The sequence below is a fragment of the Hyalella azteca genome, unplaced genomic scaffold (genome assembly GCF_000764305.2).
Source record: "Hyalella azteca isolate HAZT.00-mixed unplaced genomic scaffold, Hazt_2.0.2 contig4664, whole genome shotgun sequence".
Classification (NCBI taxonomy): Eukaryota; Metazoa; Arthropoda; class Malacostraca; order Amphipoda; family Hyalellidae; genus Hyalella; species Hyalella azteca.
In genome coordinates, this window is record NW_025934876.1 from 166,259 (window position 1) to 187,482 (window position 21,224).

Genomic DNA, 21,224 nt, shown 5'->3' on the forward strand with positions numbered 1-21,224 from the left:
TAAAATTACTTTCTTTTAGAACGAAGAAGGTCGACATAATTGCGCTGCGCATCTCGCTTGTTGGAGACCACAGCAGCGGCAGCATAAGGCCTGCCGCGTCTGTTCGTCCGGTAGACAGGCCGCTGGAGCAGTCGAATCCCCCGCTTCGAGACACGACCTTCATCGTCGAACCATGGGTCGGAGACTCGTTGGGGTACCCGAACTTTGCGTACAGGAAAGAGATCGTCGAGTGCACAAGTCAACCCGGTATTGCAGAGTTGCACCCGATCGTTGAATGAGAGTGCAAACCATGAGTCAGGCTGACATAGTCGGGTACGTCGGGAAGACTGCAGCTTTTCGCGTGAGCCATCGCCGTCGAGACCGCGCCACGGACGACAGGTATCGGTTTTGTACGCTGACACCGGGCGCACACATGGCACCGTCTACTGCAGTAATCGACGGTCCTATATTGCAATCTCGATGATGTCCGACTCGATAACTTGAAGGTCAGCGGGCATGATGACAACGTCCTGCAGTCCGCCCATGTCGTGCGGCGGCAAGGTCACGTGACAAACCATGCCAAAGCTGGGCAGCAGGTTGTTCAGATCGCTTGCCGATGGGTCGTCGACGCTATCCAGTCGAACGTTTATATTGCCGGTGTCAAAAGTCTGGTGAAGACATCGCTCAATTTGACGAACATATTGTATAATACAGCAACCGATCCATGGCAATACATGGTGACAGCAACGACCGTAAACGAGGCGCAGGTAACCATATAATATCACATAGCAGCTCAAAGGTGTTGGGTCGGACGCCGATGTCACGAATGGTAAGGTGCACGCCTCTGCGACGACGGTAGCTACTCCACCTTAATTCGTCGCTAGGGTATCGGGTTGCATGCGGGGAACCTCTATCAAATTTTGAGTTGGTGGCGACCCTGAATAAGGAACCGCCTAGGACTCGGACCGCTCGTAAATCAGCTGCTCTATGTTCGCTTCGGCTCAGGGTTCAAAGGACAGCACCTGGGCAGCTTGTTAGCTCGGTATGACTCGGCTCGGCCTACTCTTTTCATACTCTGAGGTTACTTTAAAGTCGGAAAGGAGATTCTGACCAGAAACTGATTTCGATCGGATGGCTAAGCAGACCCAGAATGACTCTGCGCCGGGTTTTTATTCGGCCGAACCCTAGGCTGTCCCCGAATTTTGTTAGGGGCGCTCCCGACTTTAGGTCGAGCGATTTTTAAGCTAGTTTAAGCTTGTTGGATGAAAATATCTAAAAATTACCAACGAGCTCAACCCATGCATCTCAAAAATGGGGAGCAGAATTGAAAAATTCATCTAAGTAAAACAATTTAAAGGTATTATCTGAATATAAAGAACTTTAAACAGAATTTTCTATAATGACCTCTAGGCATATTCATAACGCTAGAATTTGAAAATGCCATGTTTAAAATTAATATTCAAACAAAATGCGACGCTTTTATTTTATTCCAAAAACTTGTCTCTCTACTCGAATGTACGTAAATCCGCCAAAATAACTGGGATTTTTCCTGTCAATCTTTTCATCTTTCTTGAAAAAAGACTCCAATTTTGAACTGCTATTTTACTGCTGGCAAAATTACTGGCATAACTTCAATAACTCATATAGGCTTTCTCTTCGAATAAGACTCATCTGAACAATTACAGTAAATGCCTAAATTTTCCATGAGTTCCAGCGCGTCTTTTACTGTCAACTCCCACACATCTTTTGCTTAGGGTTAAACTTTGAACTTTTCATTCGGCGTAGTTCAAGAAGAAGCTTTATGAGCATCTGCGGTTAAGAAGACAAGGAGGGGATCCCCCTTCTCGACCAGGCCGCAATAAATCAGCGGCTGACATTTAGGGATCGCTGCCTGGAGTCAGGTCCCCAGAACCAGAATTAAGAACCGGTTTCATCGACAAAAAATTCTGAACTCGAGATTTCACCCGAGCGATTGAAAGCTTCAGGTAATTACAAATAGAACACGATTTATCAATGGAATATATCTTTTTGTACCAAGAATAATCACGATGGAAAAATAGATTAGAGTTCTTCATGTCGAAATACTAGAATTAAATTATAAAAACATTATATGAGTGATTAAATAGGTATGAATCGTATTTTGAACATGATTAAATGTAAAAAAGAAGTGATTTTCAGTGCTCTGGTTTACCTGACTACAAACTACATTACGTACATAAAATAACATAGTGATGTCGGCGCTAGAGAGTAGGCCTGATGTGGCCTGTCGCCGAACCAATTGAACTTTTCGTGCCTTGCTCACAGAAGATCTAAAATCTTGTCACTTGACCGGATATTTTCAAGACTGACGTTAGTTTGAAATAGCTACTCGACTTTCACCGGGTTCGATATGGTGGCATTTCAAATCTGAACATATATTTTTCCATAGCTTTATCTAGTCTGTTCTTGAACGCGTTTATACTTGGAGCGTCAACGATGTAATCAGGGAGGCTGTTCCACATGTCGGTGCTTCGAAGCGAGAAGAATTGGCCATATTAGTTGTGGTTTCGGAATTTCTTAAAAATTCTATGTAGAATTCTAATGATTTATTTGATTAAGTTTTAGTAAGGCACAGACTAAGTCGTTAAACCTTGGGTGAAACTAAGTACAAAAGTTTTACCCACGTTACTATGACTGAGCTCATACTCGATTTGGCGAATTAAAAATAGTATTTGACTCTAGCCATGATATTATTTTCTGGAAATTTTGCCACGCGTGTGTGATACGAATTAACTTCTACACGAGGTTAGCGAATAACTTCAATTATAATAATAACACACGATAGCAAGCAAGAAGTTCACAGGACTTGAATTGGTTTCCGTGGCAAGCGCAACGAGCATCCACGCGTGAGCGATGCAACCACGCAGCCAATAATGAGATCTGAACGCAGAACACCGATTACATTTTAAAAAATTTATATTTAATTTGGTATCGAGGTCAATGTGAGCATTTATTATCGGATATAATCAATGGCGGAGCGTGTTTGAAGGTGTGAGTGCGAGTGCTGGCCTTTGTCGGATATTTTAGCGTGCAAACACTCGCTAACGCACTGAAGGTATATCCACGAAAATAAAAATATATGTGAACGATCCATGATGATTTATTTCATAAAATATCTGTAGTTCTTTGGAAAATTCTAAGAAAAGATCAAAAGGTCTATGTGATGCTGCCACTGCTTTTTACGAGTTCCAAAATGCAGACATGTAAAATTAAAATGTCTTTGACTTGACTTAAAATGACTTGAAGAATTTATTACGATTGCTTAATATTGACTTTCAGTTCGTGGACATGATCAAAATGCACAAGCCTCCTGTAATTCGTAGGATTTATTTACACAACGGATATTTCTATATTGTGATGTCTGCAACTAAAGCAGGCTTCGGTATATATTTTTTTATCAAGAAGGGGACCAGCACCACTGAACTTGCTGGTAATGCCAGCAATGCATGCGGCGGAACACATACATACAACACGACAATGCCATGACTGCATCTGGTCATAAACGTATTGTGCTGATGCTTTGAAAAATCACAAAAGTTTGGAAATTGTAGTATTCTGATTCAGTCATTAGCCAGTGAATATAACAATACTGGTAACCTGTTAACTACACCAGTTTCGACAGATAAGCAGAAGCGTGCTATCACATGCATGCAGAGAACTAATCATTTACTTAGGCAGTTAGCTTTGATAGATTCTGCAGTTGCATTCAGTCTAAAAACAGTACTGCTATCTAATAAGTAAATTTGAGTTAGCAAAAATGACTGGTGACAGTGGTCAATTCTCCTGAAGGCATGACAATATCTACAATTGCTGTCTTGCTAATTTTTGATCACCGTAATTACTGAAAGAAAAGTTTGGCAATCACTAATCTTTCATAATGTAGTTAGTACACTACAAGAAGCAACAATGTATAATAACAGCTTCTCTCTACGGCAATGATTGACTTATCAGGTCTCAAAGTTGGTTATTTAACAATTTTGACGCGTTTCATGCAAGCAAATAATACTAAAACTTTGGTGCTCTTGACGCACCCCTATATATCATCTGAATGGCCTCATTTTTGACAATCGAAATTCATCAAAATTAACCTTTATCTGAGGGGGAGGGTTAGACCCTAAACTTTGAAATTTTTTTTGTGGATTTCCTACTGTATTTGGCAATAAATATGGTGGATCTCCTATGTATTGGGCAACTCGATTCACCGATGTTAAGTTTACTTTAAAAGTAATAACCTGCTGCGACAAGTGAACATCGGTCATGGCTGACTTGCTTTTGATTACAGCTATTTCATCATCTTCAAAATTGTGTTTTGTGATCACTGGATCAGGAATGGTCAACGCCGGTAAAGTATACGGTGCTATAATAAATAAGTAATACTCAACATACTCATCATTTTAGCGATTTTTAAGCTAACTACAATAACGTTTAGCAAGAAGATTGTAATTCAAACGATTAGTTTTTAACACCAACATAAGGTTTGTTAGCATTTAATTGCTTATTATATGGAAATTTCAAGTTAAAAATAATTGGTATATTGGCCTAGCTACAATCACCTTAAATTCTTATTCAAATATAAATTTTAATTTATTAGAGCATAAAAATAGAGTAAATAGAAAAAATCAAGGCAAACAAAAGTTCGTCCACCCAACTCGCTTGAAGGTTGCCCCAACAAAACCATCACGCAAGCGCCACAACAATGAACGGAAATCCTGTCTCGCATACGGAAATTCTGCCACGATTTGCAATATTCACATTGGAAAAAATTCGATTCTAATAATTAAGTGAAGAGTACAAATATAAGCTTACGTATCCAATCTCTGTGAGCTCGTATTCCAAGCTTATAAAATTCCTTAGATTAGATTAGCCATTTATAGGGTTTGAACACTTATGACCTGGATATTTTTAATAATCATCATCAAGAACAATATTTATATTGATTTAATTTTTTTACAAAGTAATTTATTCTAATGCGGCGGATCCCAGAACAATGTCTGATGTTAATGTTAAAGCATTCATCACAAAACAACGGTTCCTGTTAGGTGTTTAGTCTTAATTACTTCAGCATATGACCATCCCGTACCTGAAAATTTTCAGCAGACCAGAATCGGACGAAGTGACAGAGCAATAGTTTGATCGTCGAAAGAGCTGGTGGATGCTTAATCACGCACTGACTATCGCTTCCGACTTTAAACGCAGCCCAAGTGCTTGTATTAATTATCGGCACACGATTTAACAATAACAAGTTTAAAGCAATATGAGGTTTATGTGTCAATTCCAGTACCTAGTAACAAAGATGATGGGAGCTGATGATGGTGAGGAATTGATAGACTCAGATTCTGCTAAACCATGAAAGAGGAAGTGCCTGATTGTTGCAGACACAGTGGAGTGTGATGTAAAGCTTTACCGTGTGTGTGGATGAGCGAGATAGCCTTTCTTGGGAGGCGAGAGCCGCGCCTCTATAGTATGCCGTTTAGTGTGGCATTTACTGTGAACAACCACACTCGGAACTCAGCCTTGCATCCTTCACCACTGCGAGGTGCCAGCAGGCGATAAAAACTTTGACTACAACGTTAACTACGGACGGGGCTTCGAAAAATTTTATATGTATTTTTATATGTAATAATTTATAGCAGTAATTCACAATATTATCTTAGATTGCTTTATCAGAAATGATCATATTCTTACACAAATTCAAATAGAGCACGTTATAGCTTACGTATATATATTCTGAGGAGTTGTATGAGCTATTATCTCGTATCCAACTGCTTAGAAAGGCTCATCATTAAACACTTTTTACAAGTCAAAATTATTTAATTAACAAAAAATTTTGTCTCCAATTCAACTCTTGAAAATATTTCAAGCAATTTTTCTTTAAAACTCCTGGTTTTAGCCTGTTCGTAGAATTCTTGTTGTTGGAAATAAATTAAGGCCACATCATAATAGCCCTGACCATTACCTGAATTAACATCGGAGGTATTGACGTCAATTAAACTGGCGAGGGGTTATGTTCAAATATTTCATCAATGCTTTGAAAATAATAATCCACAGATGAATTATTGTAAAGTTATTCAGCGATCAGAACTGTGTTCTTGAACATTGTTATCATATAAATGAAAACTGATGTCTCTATGAATGAACAAAGGTAGCCGACAGTTTGTTCTATTTCAACTAAGGTTTAAACTTGTGATTTTTAAAATGAACTACTTTGATTCGTTAAGGAACAGGAGAAACTCAACTCATATTATAGTCAACAGTAATTACAAAACAGTTTTAGTCAACGAAGTGATTGCTATCTATCTGTTTCAGTTTCACAGGTAGATTACAGTATTATTAATTTTCTATTTCAAATTCGTGAACATAAACAGAATCTATTTTAGCTCACTGTCAAAGAAGTTGAACCATTTTCGAAACGAGACTAATGTTTCGCATCCTGATTAACGGGCTAAGCAATTATCCCGTACACCGGGACGCGCAGTTATCCCGTACACCGGGACGCGCAGTTATCCCGTACACCGGGACGCGCAGTTATCCCGTACACCGGGACGCGCAGTTATCCCGTACATCGGGACGCGCAGTTATCCCGTACATCGGGACGCGCAGTTATCCCGTACACCGGGACGCGCAGTTATCCCGTACATCGGGACGCGCAGTTATCCCGTACATCGGGACGCGCAGTTATCCCGTACATCGGGACGCGCAGTTATCCCGTACATCGGGACGCGCAGTTATCCCGTACATCGGGACGCGCAGTTATCCCGTACATCGGGACGCGCAGTTATCCCGTACATCGGGACGCGCAGTTATCCCGTACATCGGGACGCGCAGTTATCCCGTACATCGGGACGCGCAGTTATCCCGTACATCGGGACGCGCAGTTATCCCGTACATCGGGACGCGCAGTTATCCCGTACATCGGGACGCGCAGTTATCCCGTACATCGGGACGCGCAGTTATCCCGTACATCGGGACGCGCAGTTATCCCGTACATCGNAATATAATATAATATAATATAATATAATATAATATAATATAATATAATATAATATATTATAATATAACAAAATATAATATAATATAATATAGTATAATAATCTATGCAAATTAATACTTTTTTGCAGGCTAAAAGAAAACACAAGGAAACACGGAAAGAACATTTCTTTTACATTATTTGCAAATGGAAGTCGGATGCAGATTTCGGTCAGTCATTGCTTGGTGCTTAAAATACATTTCACTTATTATCAAATTCCAAAAGAACAGTAACGGACACTTCTGAACCAGCCCTAAAGGCTCATAAGTAAATAATTGTTCATTTATAACAAGTGCTTGTCGGTTCAAGTGACAGCTCGTTGAAGATGGCAAAAAAAATAATGTTTCACTCGTACAAATAAACTATATGCATCACATGCGACCGATTATTTTCGTCAATTACAGTCATGAACGGAATGTAACATTATTTAATAGCAGCAATGCCACAATAATTAAATTACAGCCATGAAAACCATGCAACTGAAACTGAAAGCAGCGATGACACTGGATCCAAGAGAATTGGTGGAATAGATGTAGATTGTAGACCGGTAGACCGAAGTAGATGGTATAGGGTGTTGTAGCCTTCGTTATGCAGCTGGGCCCATACTTTCAAAAAAGTTAAGAGATCGTAAGTTCATCAGCCAATCATTGATGGCCTTTCAAGCAAAATCCACCAATCATAGACAAGAAAATAGAGCGTAAGTACTGACGTTCACTTAGCGAGTTTTGAAAGTATGGCCCCTGGTCAAAGGAAATTGGCGTTTATATGGGTCAAGTCTCAATCAAATATTCATTAAATCTACGAAATCGTTTGGTTAATTGTTCGATCAATTGATATCATGCTACACAATGCAGTATTTATAATGTTAATAATATCATCTCAGCCACAACAATTTTTTTTTTTGTTCCCATATCAACTTGATTTGCGCTTATGATTTATTCGAGAAATTCCATTGATTAATTCATTACACGTTTTCTATTTTAGCTTCCATGTAACGGAACCTGAATGAAATGAACCCCTTCATTGAAACCAAGCGTATAATATTTTCCCAAGTTTTAGACACCAAAAATCACTCAAAAAAAAAACGTTGGACTACAACGTCTCGGGACCGTTAATTAACCTAGCGAAGCGTACCGCATTGAATCAATGGCCAGAATTTCCTCTACCTTGTTCCTGGACGCACAAGCTTTCGCAACTAAAATGATGTCGCATTTGCGTATAGTATAAACTTCGATAAAATGATAATGATTTCCGGATCGATTACGATTTGATCATCGACGAGCTCAATAATAGGTTTTGAATGAATAATTTTTTAGCCGTTTTATCGCAAGACTCGCTGCTAATTTTGAATGAATTATTTTTACCCGTACTCTCGCAAGACTCAATGCTAATTTTTGATAAGTCAAGGAAGAAAGAAAATATTTTGTATGAATAATTGAACATGCTTATCTTAATTTTCATTAAGTTCCAATTCTTCCATTTTCAATTTCGGTTCTTAAAGAGGGTGCTTGCCACAATTATTTATAGTCACACAGACAATTTTTGAACATTGCAGTTAAACCCACAGAGATTCGCGAGAATGTGGATGGTATAGACTATAGAGGATTTATTTGTTGTTTGGTACAGATCTGGACATTACTTATATTTTATATATGAGTAATTGAGAGTATCTCGCAGTATCGCTCCTTTTCTCAATTTGGGATTGATGAAATTGGGAATGTCGTAGGCCCAAAAATTTTACAGTATACTACACCCGACACAGGTTGCAATTTGAAAGCTCATACCGATAAATTTAAAGGCATTCTTTACCTTGGATTAATATGCATTTTAAATTCCAGTGCAAGCTTAATGTCAACTTTTCTTCAAGCCAGCGGTAATCATCGTAGCTGGCGAAGCCAGATTCAGAATCCATTGATTTAGAAGTCATGAAAAATTTAAATTGTGCAAATCTTTTTCTCAGCGGAAATTCAAAAACATTCAATTAAAATGAAGACGACTGAAAGACTTTCGGCTGATTTTCGATCGTGCTCCACAGCTCCTATGCTGAGGTGATACCACAATCAATTATTTCACGAGGCGATATTCTAAACATGTTACCCCTGAAATTAAATTTCTTTGAGCGCGTCATTAAAAAATATCTCAGGAGTACTAATTTGTTGCAATGCAATGGTAAATGGGTCTCAATAATTACAAAAGATGTTAATTGTTTCGCTTGGTTGAGCTCAATCATTGTTATTTTTTCGATGAAATAGACTGACCAGCCTAAATATTTTTACGAAAAAACCTTTTCACATATTTACATCTCTTGTTTACTTAAATCGCAAGTCCACCGGCACCGTGTACATGCGAGCTATGAAAACACTAAATTAACCATACTTTCATGAAAAAGATTCGGAGCAAAGTTGAGCTCAATCTATACTCTATAGGAAGGAGGCAACGATCACCGATGCAAAAAATAAGAAATTACGAACAAATTTTTCAGGTTGAATCAATATTGAGCAAGCTACTAAACCAATCAAAATATCCGGATATAAACCATTATGATATTTTACTTATAAAATTACTTGGAAATTTTCCGAATCCTTAATTTTTGTTAGTCAACATTCAGAACAAATAAAACATGTGCTTTAAATGAATTGTAGCACGGCATTTCTACCGTGATGAAAAAATGCTAATAAAATATACTATTTAGTGAAAAAGCCCATTAGATGCATTTTCCGACTATCGCGTTTATCGAATCTCCATGAAAATTATGGACACTGATAAGTTCGAAAAGATAAATAAAATTTCAATAAATTTATACGCTGCCAGCTGAGGTAAGATTAGCGCCTAAGTGTAACATTGATCCAAAGTTATAAAAGTTTTGTTGTGCCGTACAGTGCGATCATGTGATGAGTTATGGACCATGTTTGTGCATCACTAAAATGTATAGTGGTTCCAGAGGTTATCATCCAAATAAGACATTATATTTAAACCATCAGATACCTTAATTACGTCCAATTCTTACTCGTTAACCCTATCGAAATTTCAACAACGAACACAATAGTGATGAATTTTAAGACAATAGTGATGAGCAAGTTTAAGCCAGTTATTCAGGGCCAGTTTAATAATTATTTATAACCGATAGTCGTACAATAATTCAAAGTTCTGGTATTCGGCAAATATGAATATGCAATTCAGGATCGTCTAAGAATGTAATGCAAACTTTACCTGGAGCCGTCAGGCGACATCGCCGGGAATTTAAATAGAGCAAGCGTCCTCTCTCACGCCCGCCATGCTGTTGACAGCTATTTCCATATAAAAGTGACATAATATTAAATAGTCTTCCTATTTATTTATATTTAATTTAGGAGTGTCCCTGTTTAAGTGCCATAATAAACTTCTTCCTTGTTCTCGTCTGTGCATCACGCTTAAACATTATCTCACTCCAAACAATTTTGAGCTAGCAAGTGATGAGTACTTCACATCGGGAAGAACAATGAACAGCAAGCTTACAGCATGAGAAGACATGGTTGCTACTAGTGAACAGAGGTGGGCAGTAGCGCGCTACATGTAACGGCCACTACTAGCGGCCGCTACATTTTCAGGAGCGATAGCGGCGCAACATTTAAGCAATTGTAGCGGTAGCGAAGGCGCCCGCTACATATTTAAGTAGCGATATGAGGTTTTGCCGCTACGGCGCTACCGCTACATTTATAGATAAAGCCTTTAGATTTTACTTAATAGTATTAAATATTATTTAAAAACCAGCATGATACATACATAATATTTATTACAGAATAAAACTGTACGCAAGATTTCGGTGTAATGTTGTCAACCTCAGCCTGTTACTAGTGTCAACATGTTAGTTGTTACCAGAGGTGGACAGTAGCGCGCTACATGTAGCGGCCGCTACATTTTCAGTAGCGGTAGCGGCGCTACATATAAACATTTGTAGCGGTAGCGGTAGCACCCGCTACATTTAGAGCATGTAGCGGTAGCGGTAGCGGCCGCTACATTTCAAAGTAGCGCTGCCTAGCTCTGCTAGGGAGTAATGATTAAAAAGTCGACAGTGGAATAAGGTCAGGGAGTTTATTTCGACAAGGAGCTGAAAATTTCTAGGCGTAGTGGAACGGAAATTAAAAAGCCACCAAACTGCTTGGGATAATCATGCAGGCGCTCATTCGAGTTCCTAGATGTTCAGGCTCCTACGAATTCACCTAAACTTGAGACGGACAAAAAATTTAGTCGAGATTTTTCAAAGACGTGCGGCAAGGATAGTTCCAGGATTAAAGGGCAAGTCTTATGAAGAAAAATTAGAAATTATGAAGCTTCCAAGTCTCTGTTTTCGACGTTTGCGCGGCGACCTCACTGACTTTTGGTTTATACCAGGTCCCAGTAGTATTCCTAAAATTTGAAACAAGAACCAACATCAGGGGCCACGACAATAAGGTAAAAAAACTGCGGCGCAACTCATCCACGCGACAACTCTTCTTCTCGCTTCTAGTCACCGACATGTAGAACAGTCTTCCTGAGTATATTGCTGATGCTCCGATTTTGAAGGCGTTCAAGAACAGACGAGACGAGGCCATGCAGGAGCTTACGTTTAGCCTCGAAATGCCTATTACCCTCCAGAACAAATGTAAGTTTAGTAATGATTTCAAATCACCGTCAGGGGGAAAGGTCTGGTCAAAAGGCCAGTTTTTAGATCAGCGAACAAGTCACGGAAAGTACAAGAATCGGCGAAAGGCCTAACCATGCCTATTCTTCAACGTCGAAGTTACTATACTTTACTATATAATATGACCTGTAAGATTTTACCGGTCTATTTAGTTAGATGTAAATTTGTTGAGTAATAAGCTTGCTTGTAAAGGATACTTTTTCTCGGCCAAAAATATCTACGTAAATAAAGCTACCTGTGAAATGCCTGATATTCTAATTGGTTAAAAAAAATTGATGTCGCTTGCTCGCATAGAAAAAATAAACAAAACTCATCTCCGCAATAACTTTGTACGCATTTTTTTTAAACTTTTTGACACTGCACACGGGCAACAACTAAATAGCTGTTCAGACTCGTATTCCATCCAAGGAAAAAATCAGACTTGTATCCTATCCGAGAATCGACTAAAATGCGATGAGCTCAGCAAAGTACTATACTTATGAATTAGCGCTACCAGTCTAAGTGCTCACGACGGTTAATTTGGCTCATTGAATAGTAAATGCCATTTGCACAAACAATATGTTCAAACAACGGCATGGCCTCCACAACCAGCAAGCTCCCACTCTTTAGAAACAACTCAAAAATAACTGGTCTACAATGGAGAAAACCTTTGCTGCGCTTATTTATGAAAGATTTCGAAAGGTTGAGATAATTTTTTACTTTCGCCTCCGAGCAGCAGCCTCTACACGAAGCTGCCGTGAATTGAAGGGAGAAGTACAAATACCAAACACCATTCGGAGAATATTTTTTTCAAGCATGAATTACATTACGTGAATTACCGCAGCATAACAGAAAGAACGAAAGTAAATAGTAGAACAGCCTAACATTTGAAATGATACATAGCTATAACTGAAATTCATGGATTGAAGTAGAATACATCAATTTTATTATATATTAATTATATTATATTTTCATTAATTCTCTCATATATGCGTAACCATACCTAAAATATCTTATATATCAATAACTAAGACGAGAACTAAATTATAATCTAGAATAAAAGATTGATGTCCCGAGATTAAGAAAATTGATAAGGCGGCCGATCTAATTATTTCATTAAGTTTATTGCGATACTTAGCGTACGATAGATTGAGACTTGGCAACATGCAGTCGTTGTTACAACTTATTAGCAGCATATGAATCAGGTTGGTACAATGGTTGACCAGTTCAAATTAAGCAAATAAAATAGTTCAAAAGTGTGTCTCCAAGAGATTTCTCGCGGGACACGTTCAATCCGAATGAATTACGTCGGCAAACATGCAACTAAAGATGCAAAATTGGGGGAAGATGCATTTGGAAAAAACACAGTAAACAGGATTTAGGTCTTCATCGCGTTAACCTATGCCACTCGAGAACGCTTTCATTTGTGTAGCTTAGCAGAGTGATCCTTTATGAATAAGCGCGAGTTTTTAAAACCAAAAAAGACATGCGATTCAAGTGAATGGATCGAATCAGATGAAAATTGAATACTGTAATTAGTTTGATGATAGCTGAAGGGACATAGAGCTTCAAGTGAGATGGGGAACAGGAAACAAATAAAGGATAATAATTCAAAACAAAAGGTACAAGACATAAACAGAAGCACGCTATGTATAACAGGACAATCGCGGGATAATTTTCATTAGGAAGCTAATTTTTAATTTACTCACCCAAATCATTATATTATTACTGAATTTTGCTTTTCAAGAAGACAACTCATACGAACTGACTACTCCCCAAGGCAACGCATAGCGGATATGATTAATGAATCTCTTAAATATATATACGTACTTAGTCATATTAAAATGAAATAACTTGCTTATCCGTTTGTCAAAAACCATTCATTAAATCGAAGACATTTCTTCGAATAATGATGTGTATCAGCACGAAAGACTCTAAATTAGTCAGGCAACATTTTTAATCAGAAGACCTACTGAAGACGACAGAATGCCTATAGTGCGACCAAGATAGCTTATGAGGGATGTAAGCTACTCGCATACTTAACTTTGAGATCAAGAATGCCTAGGGACATTAGGATGAATTTAGGCGATTGGGATAAATTGCAGCGGAACTATGATTTTTTTGTCATAAATAATGAGTAAAAAATTACTCTTGTTCCTGCGTTGTGGTTCATCTTGGACTACAGGAACGACGCCGAATCAATATGGGTGAATTAAGATTGAGTAATTGATTGAGTCACTGAGTAACAAATATCCCTACGATTGTTGCGGGAAATATGATTTCTTCTAGTAACGTCAATACCAGCAATTTTTCTGCGGGCTGGATTATTCAAACAATTCTTGAATAAAAGAAATATAACTGCGTCCAAACTTCAATGCATCACTAAATTAAATAAATTAATTTAAGTAGGAAATAAACAACCAATTCTCAGTTAACTCAACGTTAGCAACCATCCGTCTTTCGATAATTTTCATTTTGGCTTTGGCCAAGTCAAAGATCCGACCCATTTTTTGTAGATCCACTGCATTTTACCAGAGCTCAGAGTCATACAGCTAAGCACGATCGTACAGCAGATACCAATTTTTTTTCTCTGATGAGACACTCCGTAAGGCATTTTGGTCGTAAGTGAAAACCTTCGTGAGGCAGTTTGGTCGTAAGTGAAGACGTTTGTATGGCAGTTTGATCGTAAGTGAAGACGTTTAATGTAAGGCAGTTTGGTCGTAAGTGAAGACGTTTGTAAGGCAGTTTGGTCGTAAGTGAAGACGTTTGTAAGGCAGTTTGGTCGTAAGTGAAGACGTTTGTAAGGCAGTTTGGCCGTAAGTGACGACGACCACAGTATGGCGTGGTTCCGCTGGACTGATTTACTAAGCCTCAAAAAATAATATAGAAATATTTTCCAATATATTCTTGGATTCTTATTATTATTTTTTTGTTGTTGTTGATAAAAAGGTGTTTCGAGATTTTTGCCCGGGGAAAAGTAGTTAAATTTTCACGTTATAGATGCAGTGTTACGGCTCAATAGTAGAGTGTGGAGCCGTGAGGTAACTGAAAATCGACGGATGACAGAACAAGAAGATGACGACGAACTGACAACCGTGTAAGCTCAACGAGTGTGCAGAATACTCGGAAGGCGGAATTTTGCGCTCTCAGAGCCTGCAGCTCTCTTTGTAGAGCAGGTCTTTGCCACCCTCATCGTCTTCGTAGACGCTGGGGGAGCGAATGTTGTGCGCCTCCTCATAAAAGTCAGGCTCGTCGCCGTCGCTTGGTGGGGGTGCAACGCCGTCCAGCTGCAATCACGCGATCAAAAATAACAAATTTGCGCAAAAATAACACGTCAAAGATAAATTTTTCTTCATAATTGAATGTTTTTGGTATATACTGCAGATAATGTTTAGCAGCATATTTGTTCATTGTATTGAAACGTACGAATATATTGAAACACGTACGAATAATGACCAGAGAATGTATTATATTCTAATTTTCAAGGAATCAAATATTCTCATATGACGTTGACAGACCAAAAAGCAGGTCTCAGCAAAGATTTATGATATATTTAACGACGTTTCGAATGTATCAAGATATATTTTCAAGTTAATAGAAGCATTGAAGAATGAAATTTAGGTGGACATAAGTTCACAATACATGTAAATAGGATACAACAAGGAAACTTTAAGCGGAAAATGACTCTGAAAACTATCTCGAAGTTAAGACAATTTTGGTAGTTTGAAAACGGATAGCTGGATTTGGCCAGCCATTGTCGGTCGGTTAATACTGGCGCCATAGCTGCACAATGATGATGCCGGTGGGTTCCTCCAGCACCGTGCGAGCGACGGTCTTTTGAGCTTGTCTCAAGGGGCTCCCCTGTCCTCCAGACTGTAGGTGACAGGTGAGACGGTCTCAATGTCATGGTAGTTACCCTTCTACACCCTTCATTGCAGTAAAATTTACAGATTACATAGGCTTCTTGGAGAACTCTCGCATTTTTTGCAAGGTACATTATTCCGGATAGTCAGGAACTTGGCATTGTTGTCAAAGGTATCACCAAGCCAGTCGAATACATCGATAATTTTTTTCATAATTTAGACTACATTGAAGTTATTGGACTAACAACCACGACATTGAAACCGTCTCAGCTGCCATGCACCTACAGTCTGGAGGACAGGGGAACCCTTGAGACAAGCTCACAAGACCGTCGCTCACACTGCGCTGGAGGAACCCACCAGCATCGTCTTCAAGTTCATGCAGTGCTGGAGGAACCCACCAGCATCATCATTGTGCAGTGGCGTCAGTATATTAACCGACCGACGGTGGATGGCCAAATCCAGCTATCCGTTTTCAAACTACTAAAATTTTCTGAACTTTGAGATAGTTTTCAGTCATTTTCCGTTTAAAATCTCCTTGTTGTATCCTATTTACATGTATTGTGTACTTATGTCCACCATAATTTCATTCATCAATGCTTCTATTAACTTGAAAACGGATGTTGATACATTCGAAACGTCGTTAAAAATATTATAAATCCTTGATGATACCTGCTTTTGATCTATTAACGTCATCTGAAGAGTTTTGATTCCTAGCAAATTGGAATATAATGCATTCTCTGGTCATTATTCGTAAGTGTTTCAATAAGAAAATTCTGCCATCTGGGGTACAGTTGAGTTCTGACGATTAAAAAAAATTACGATAAGAATGCATGGAATATTTCCATGAACTTGAAAAGGAGACAAGAATAGATATTTTTGCACAATAGGGGAAATTGTGTAAAATATTACGTTTAACATCAAAGCTATCGAAATTTCAGCAGGATTCGTGATCAAAAGCTCACAATATTATCATGAATATGGTGAATATTGTTATTGAATATTTATTTTAAGTTACTGCTGAGTTATGTAAGAAAAGATTTGAATCGTTGGAGGTTTGAAATCGGTAGATTTGCATCAAAACGGATGAGGAAAAATCCATCGCAAGGCATTGCAATCGAACAGCGTCATTGAAAAATGAGCCTAAAGTAACATATCAATAATATTAGATCAACTCACAGCTTGAAGTTCTTTAGAAGAGAAAATTCGGGGAAAGACGAAGAATCTGATGGGAATGAGGCAGAGAAGGATAAAAGGAAAGCAGATAGAAACCTTTGACCCCTTCACGACCCACAGCACCACCATCACAGCGATCTGCACCAGCGTGTATAGGTGCATTTTCCAAGTGGGCACCTGTTTTTGGGAGATTTATGAGAAAAATTAATAGACCGTTACATTTACGGTAAACATAAGTGTGTTGATTAGAATTTTATTTTACCTTCCATGTCATTAGTTATATATGAACTCTCTTGAGATATGCTGCATGGTGGTTTAATTATTTCAGACTCATCATTAACATACAACTCACATTTATCATCCACTTGAAGGTAACACATTTTTACAAACATTAACTGGTCAGATAAGAAACCTGATGATATTTCCTCAGTTTTTCTTATATTCGGTCATCTCAGTTTCAAACTCATCGTCATCATACTCCATGTAAGGCTATGTTATACCATCAAGTATCAACATATTTTCAGCCCATAACTGCATCCTTGATTCTTCGACGCAAGTCTCATCATAACCTATTAATGATAGGTCCGTATAGACTAGCTAGGATGATAGTCCGCAAGTCTCTTCATACCCTAGTATGATAGTCGAGCCCACAACCACAGCTTAATCACCTCAACCTGAGGCACAGAGAAACAACCTTCCATATTCTCACCTCTTTAACGTAGGGCACATTATAGTGATGTTTGACCGGAATGAAGAAATGAATAACGCGCTCCAGGAACTGGATGCCAACGGCGCCTACGGCTCCCATATATAGGAAGACACCGAACAGCACAGAGTTCGGAATCAAATTTAAGAGAGGCGACAGGAAGATTGACAGCCCAACCAGCACAGCCACTAGTACGCCGCTGACTCGTTGTTCTGTGGGAAAAATGTCAAGTACCAGTACGAGATGAAATAGCAGGTAGGTTTAACCTCTCAACATTTATTAAACATTTATTCGTACTTCTGTTTAGAGGGCATCCTTCAGGTATAATAGTGAAGTTAAGTTAAGTAAGAAGATGTAAGAAGAAAAACGCGAATTGCTATGTCGTTTGAAAAAGTAGTTAGTTTATATAAAAATTGCAATTTACGCTTACGTCCGGTTTCTGGTCACACCCGAATGGATTTCTGATAAACCTCACCCCCCTCATCTACTTTCACTTGTATTTTATTGCGATTTACTCCCTTCACTTTCTAACCTACTGTCACTTTTTTCATTAATTTATTTGAAAATTTTAGTTATTTAATAATATCGATGCTGCTACTTTTAAGTCTACAATTTTCCACCACGTTTAGTTAACTGCCCAGGGGCCGGATTATCAAAACTTCGTAACTTTTTGTACTTACGACAAAGAAGTTCTGTGGTACGTAAATACACCCTAATTTTGGCATTATCAAAACTTTCGTACGCAAGTCTTAGCTAAAAGCCTAAATTTTTTCCCGCGCAAATTTTTTTATAATACCACCGATAGTAGGTATTACGTTGTCATAGCAACGCCACTCGTAAGTCGATTTTGCGTACTTACGAAGTTTTGATAATACGGCCCCTGGAAAAGTACCCTTAATTTTCAGCTGCTGACCCCATATTTATGATGTCAGCAGCTAAATATGGGATCAGTTTGTTTATCTCGTTACCCTTTCCTATCCAGAATAAAGTATATTTTTTCAAATTTGTGTGCAAATTTCAATTGAAAATACTTTTTCAGGGCGAAATAAAGCATTTATTCCTTTTAAATACTTTTAAAAATCGAAAACCATGTGTTAAAATCAGGAAAAACATCTAATTATATAATTATAATCTAATTTTGTTTTTTCGGCACTAATACACTTATCAAAATTTAACTTGAATTTAAGATACTAAAATAAATTATTTTTTTGCAGGTTTCCAGCACCCGATGGAGTTTGGAGAAGTTCCAACCAAGATATTTAAACTATCAACAATATAATTGACAATCACGAGTTCACAACCACCCATGAAAAATGGGATCCAAATAAACAACTAAGAAGATTGGAATTTGAAGTAATTTGGCGTTCTAAAACAGTTGAAAGTCATCAGGTTTATTATACACGAATTAAAAAATTATATAGTGCATTTTCATTCGAAGTTTACAGTCCATACGACATGTGCTTTCTAAAATATAAAAAATAGTCAGTTGGTAGCCATGCATCAATCATAGAATTAGAATCTGAAGGGGCTTTTAATTTTCTGTGGATAATTTGTGCACCAATATACATCAAATTGGTGATAACTCATATATATAATAATATAATAAATTTCGCCTTCATTTTTTCAGAAATTGAAGAAATTACTTGAAATTATTCCAGAATAAATAATAAATTAGTAATGACATGTAAAATATTACTGTGAAGTGTAAACCTCTTAACATAAATTAAAGATAGGTGAGCATTGTTTCACTTCAGTAAATAATTTCATTTTTCATGGAATTGATCATAATAAAAACAATGAATTAGTTAAGGATAAGACAAATTATACAAACAAACAAAAACACTCTGGTCCGACTTCATATCTTCAGAAACTTTGCGACATCCCAGCTATAAAAACAGGCCTCTGTCAACAAGCGCGTAACACATAGTCAAGCATTAAAACATAGGACACCCAGCTATATACTCAATTCGGATTCTCTCTAGACGGCGAAGCTAGACAACACCCGTTTTCCCAAATGCCCGTTCCAAAATACTCGTACTAGGTTCCACACCATAGTACACGTAACTCTGAGCCCCCATACACAACAACCGCATATTAAACGGGTAATCTGCACCTGGTCGTCAGTTATTGAATAAACAAGCCCTAGAGCAGTTTGTTCAAAACCCGAGATCAGACTAACGAAACTAACGAGAGTGACTCACGTTAAAAACAAGATGAGAGACCCAATATAAACCCGAGAATTGACTCTTCGATCCCAAATACTGAGTCTCGAGCGATTCACCCAACACCATCATCAGACTAAAAAAAGTAAAATCGTATTAAAAGATACAGATGTACAGGGTGTTTCAGAATTAAGTAACCCTTTTAATTTGTTAATAAATAAAAAACTAAGAACGTTATGAAGTTGAAACTTGTTTTATTTAAAAGAAGAACATTTTTATGGTAATATTGTATCCTAGTTTTTAAATATAATATCTTTTAAATGCCCACCACAATTGTTTTGACAAAATAGGGCTCTTCTCTTCGTTGCTTTCATAACCTTCATTAGTGTTTCTGACGAGAGTGCTAATATTTGATATCCGCAAATTTTCGATAAAGATATTTAAATGTGTTTTTTGAAGGATCCTTGTTTTGAAATGGATCCTGTAATCACGTTGAACTTCTGTTATTGACATCGTTACTGACTGTAGCGATAATTTTTGTTCTTTCTTCTTTGCTGTAGCGAATCATGATGAAAATTTAAGGCTTGATAATTAAACACAAATTTAGCAAGCTATACAGGATAATGACGTAACTATGATGCAATATTACCATGAAAATGTTCTTCTTTTAAATAAAACAAGTTTCAACTTCATAACGTTCTTAGTTTTTTATTTATTAACAAATTAAAAGGGTTACTTAATTCTGAAACACCCTGTATATGAATGGAGAACATATTATTTTTCTTTATCAGTGCTACGAAATGTAAAAAGAAAGAACCATCAACTATCTAACATTCCCTCTGTGTTAATCACCCCAAGCTTCCCATTAAAAAGGCACCTTGCGCCTTTTTCATCTCCTACTGTCCTTTCCATTTATGCCCTGCTTCTTCTTTCTGGCCACTCTTTGCCACGTCGTGTTTTTTCTACACGTTCCGCTGAGAAATGTGGACCTTCTCACACTGCCGGATTAGCAGGCTCCCAACTATTTGTGCGTGGCACATGGATATTGTAACGTTTCTTTTTCCGTGCCTCTGTTTTTACAATTCTATTGTCAATACACCTGCATTTCCTCACTATTTATAATTGTGTTTTCGCACTTCTTACCCCCATCAATCAACCCTTTCCTGCGAGGGTGATGCCTTTGCCCTCAACTTTCCAGGCTATTGAATAAAGCGTAGATAATGCCGCCTTTGTTTTATACAATGAATAATATTGAACATTGCTTGTGTGCAAGTTGAGTTGAATAGGAATATGGGTGGAAGCGATATAGAGTGTGTAGGACGCGGTTGTTTCGTGACCGTGGGACCGGGTGTTGTTTACATTGAACGTTGTCAAGCCAATCGCGAGGAAAATTCCATCAGTTGAGGAATTCGGCGTCACATCGAAAGGTAAGCTTGACTGTGCGAGATGTCTGCCTTTATAAGGACCCTACAATTCGCGCCAAACAGTTGTTCTACGGATGTGACCGTCACGTCAGTACGGTCTGCAGCTATCTCCGCAGACACAGGTGACAGAACCCGGACGTCGGGGTAAAAAAATGGCCGCCGTCCGAAATCCAAGAAAACGAATAACGTCCGAAATCTACGAGTAACGGCCG

The 21,224-nt window shown here is 38.1% G+C and overlaps 1 protein-coding gene across 2 annotated transcripts in view; it reads right to left on the reverse strand.

Moving 5' to 3' along the window:
• Window positions 1–12,472: 12,472 nt before the first annotated feature.
• LOC108664930 (anion exchange protein 3) overlaps window positions 12,473–21,224 on the reverse strand; it is a 53,313-nt gene continuing 44,561 nt past the window's right edge. For both annotated transcript variants that reach the window (XM_047880111.1, XM_047880110.1), the window contains exons 18-20: window positions 17,430–17,638; window positions 16,724–16,897; window positions 12,473–14,971 (exon numbers count right to left, since the gene is read on the reverse strand). In XM_047880111.1, coding sequence (XP_047736067.1) covers window positions 14,831–14,971; window positions 16,724–16,897; window positions 17,430–17,638 — 524 coding nt within the window. In that variant the 3' untranslated portion in view covers window positions 12,473–14,830. The remainder of the gene's footprint in view (window positions 14,972–16,723; window positions 16,898–17,429; window positions 17,639–21,224) is intronic.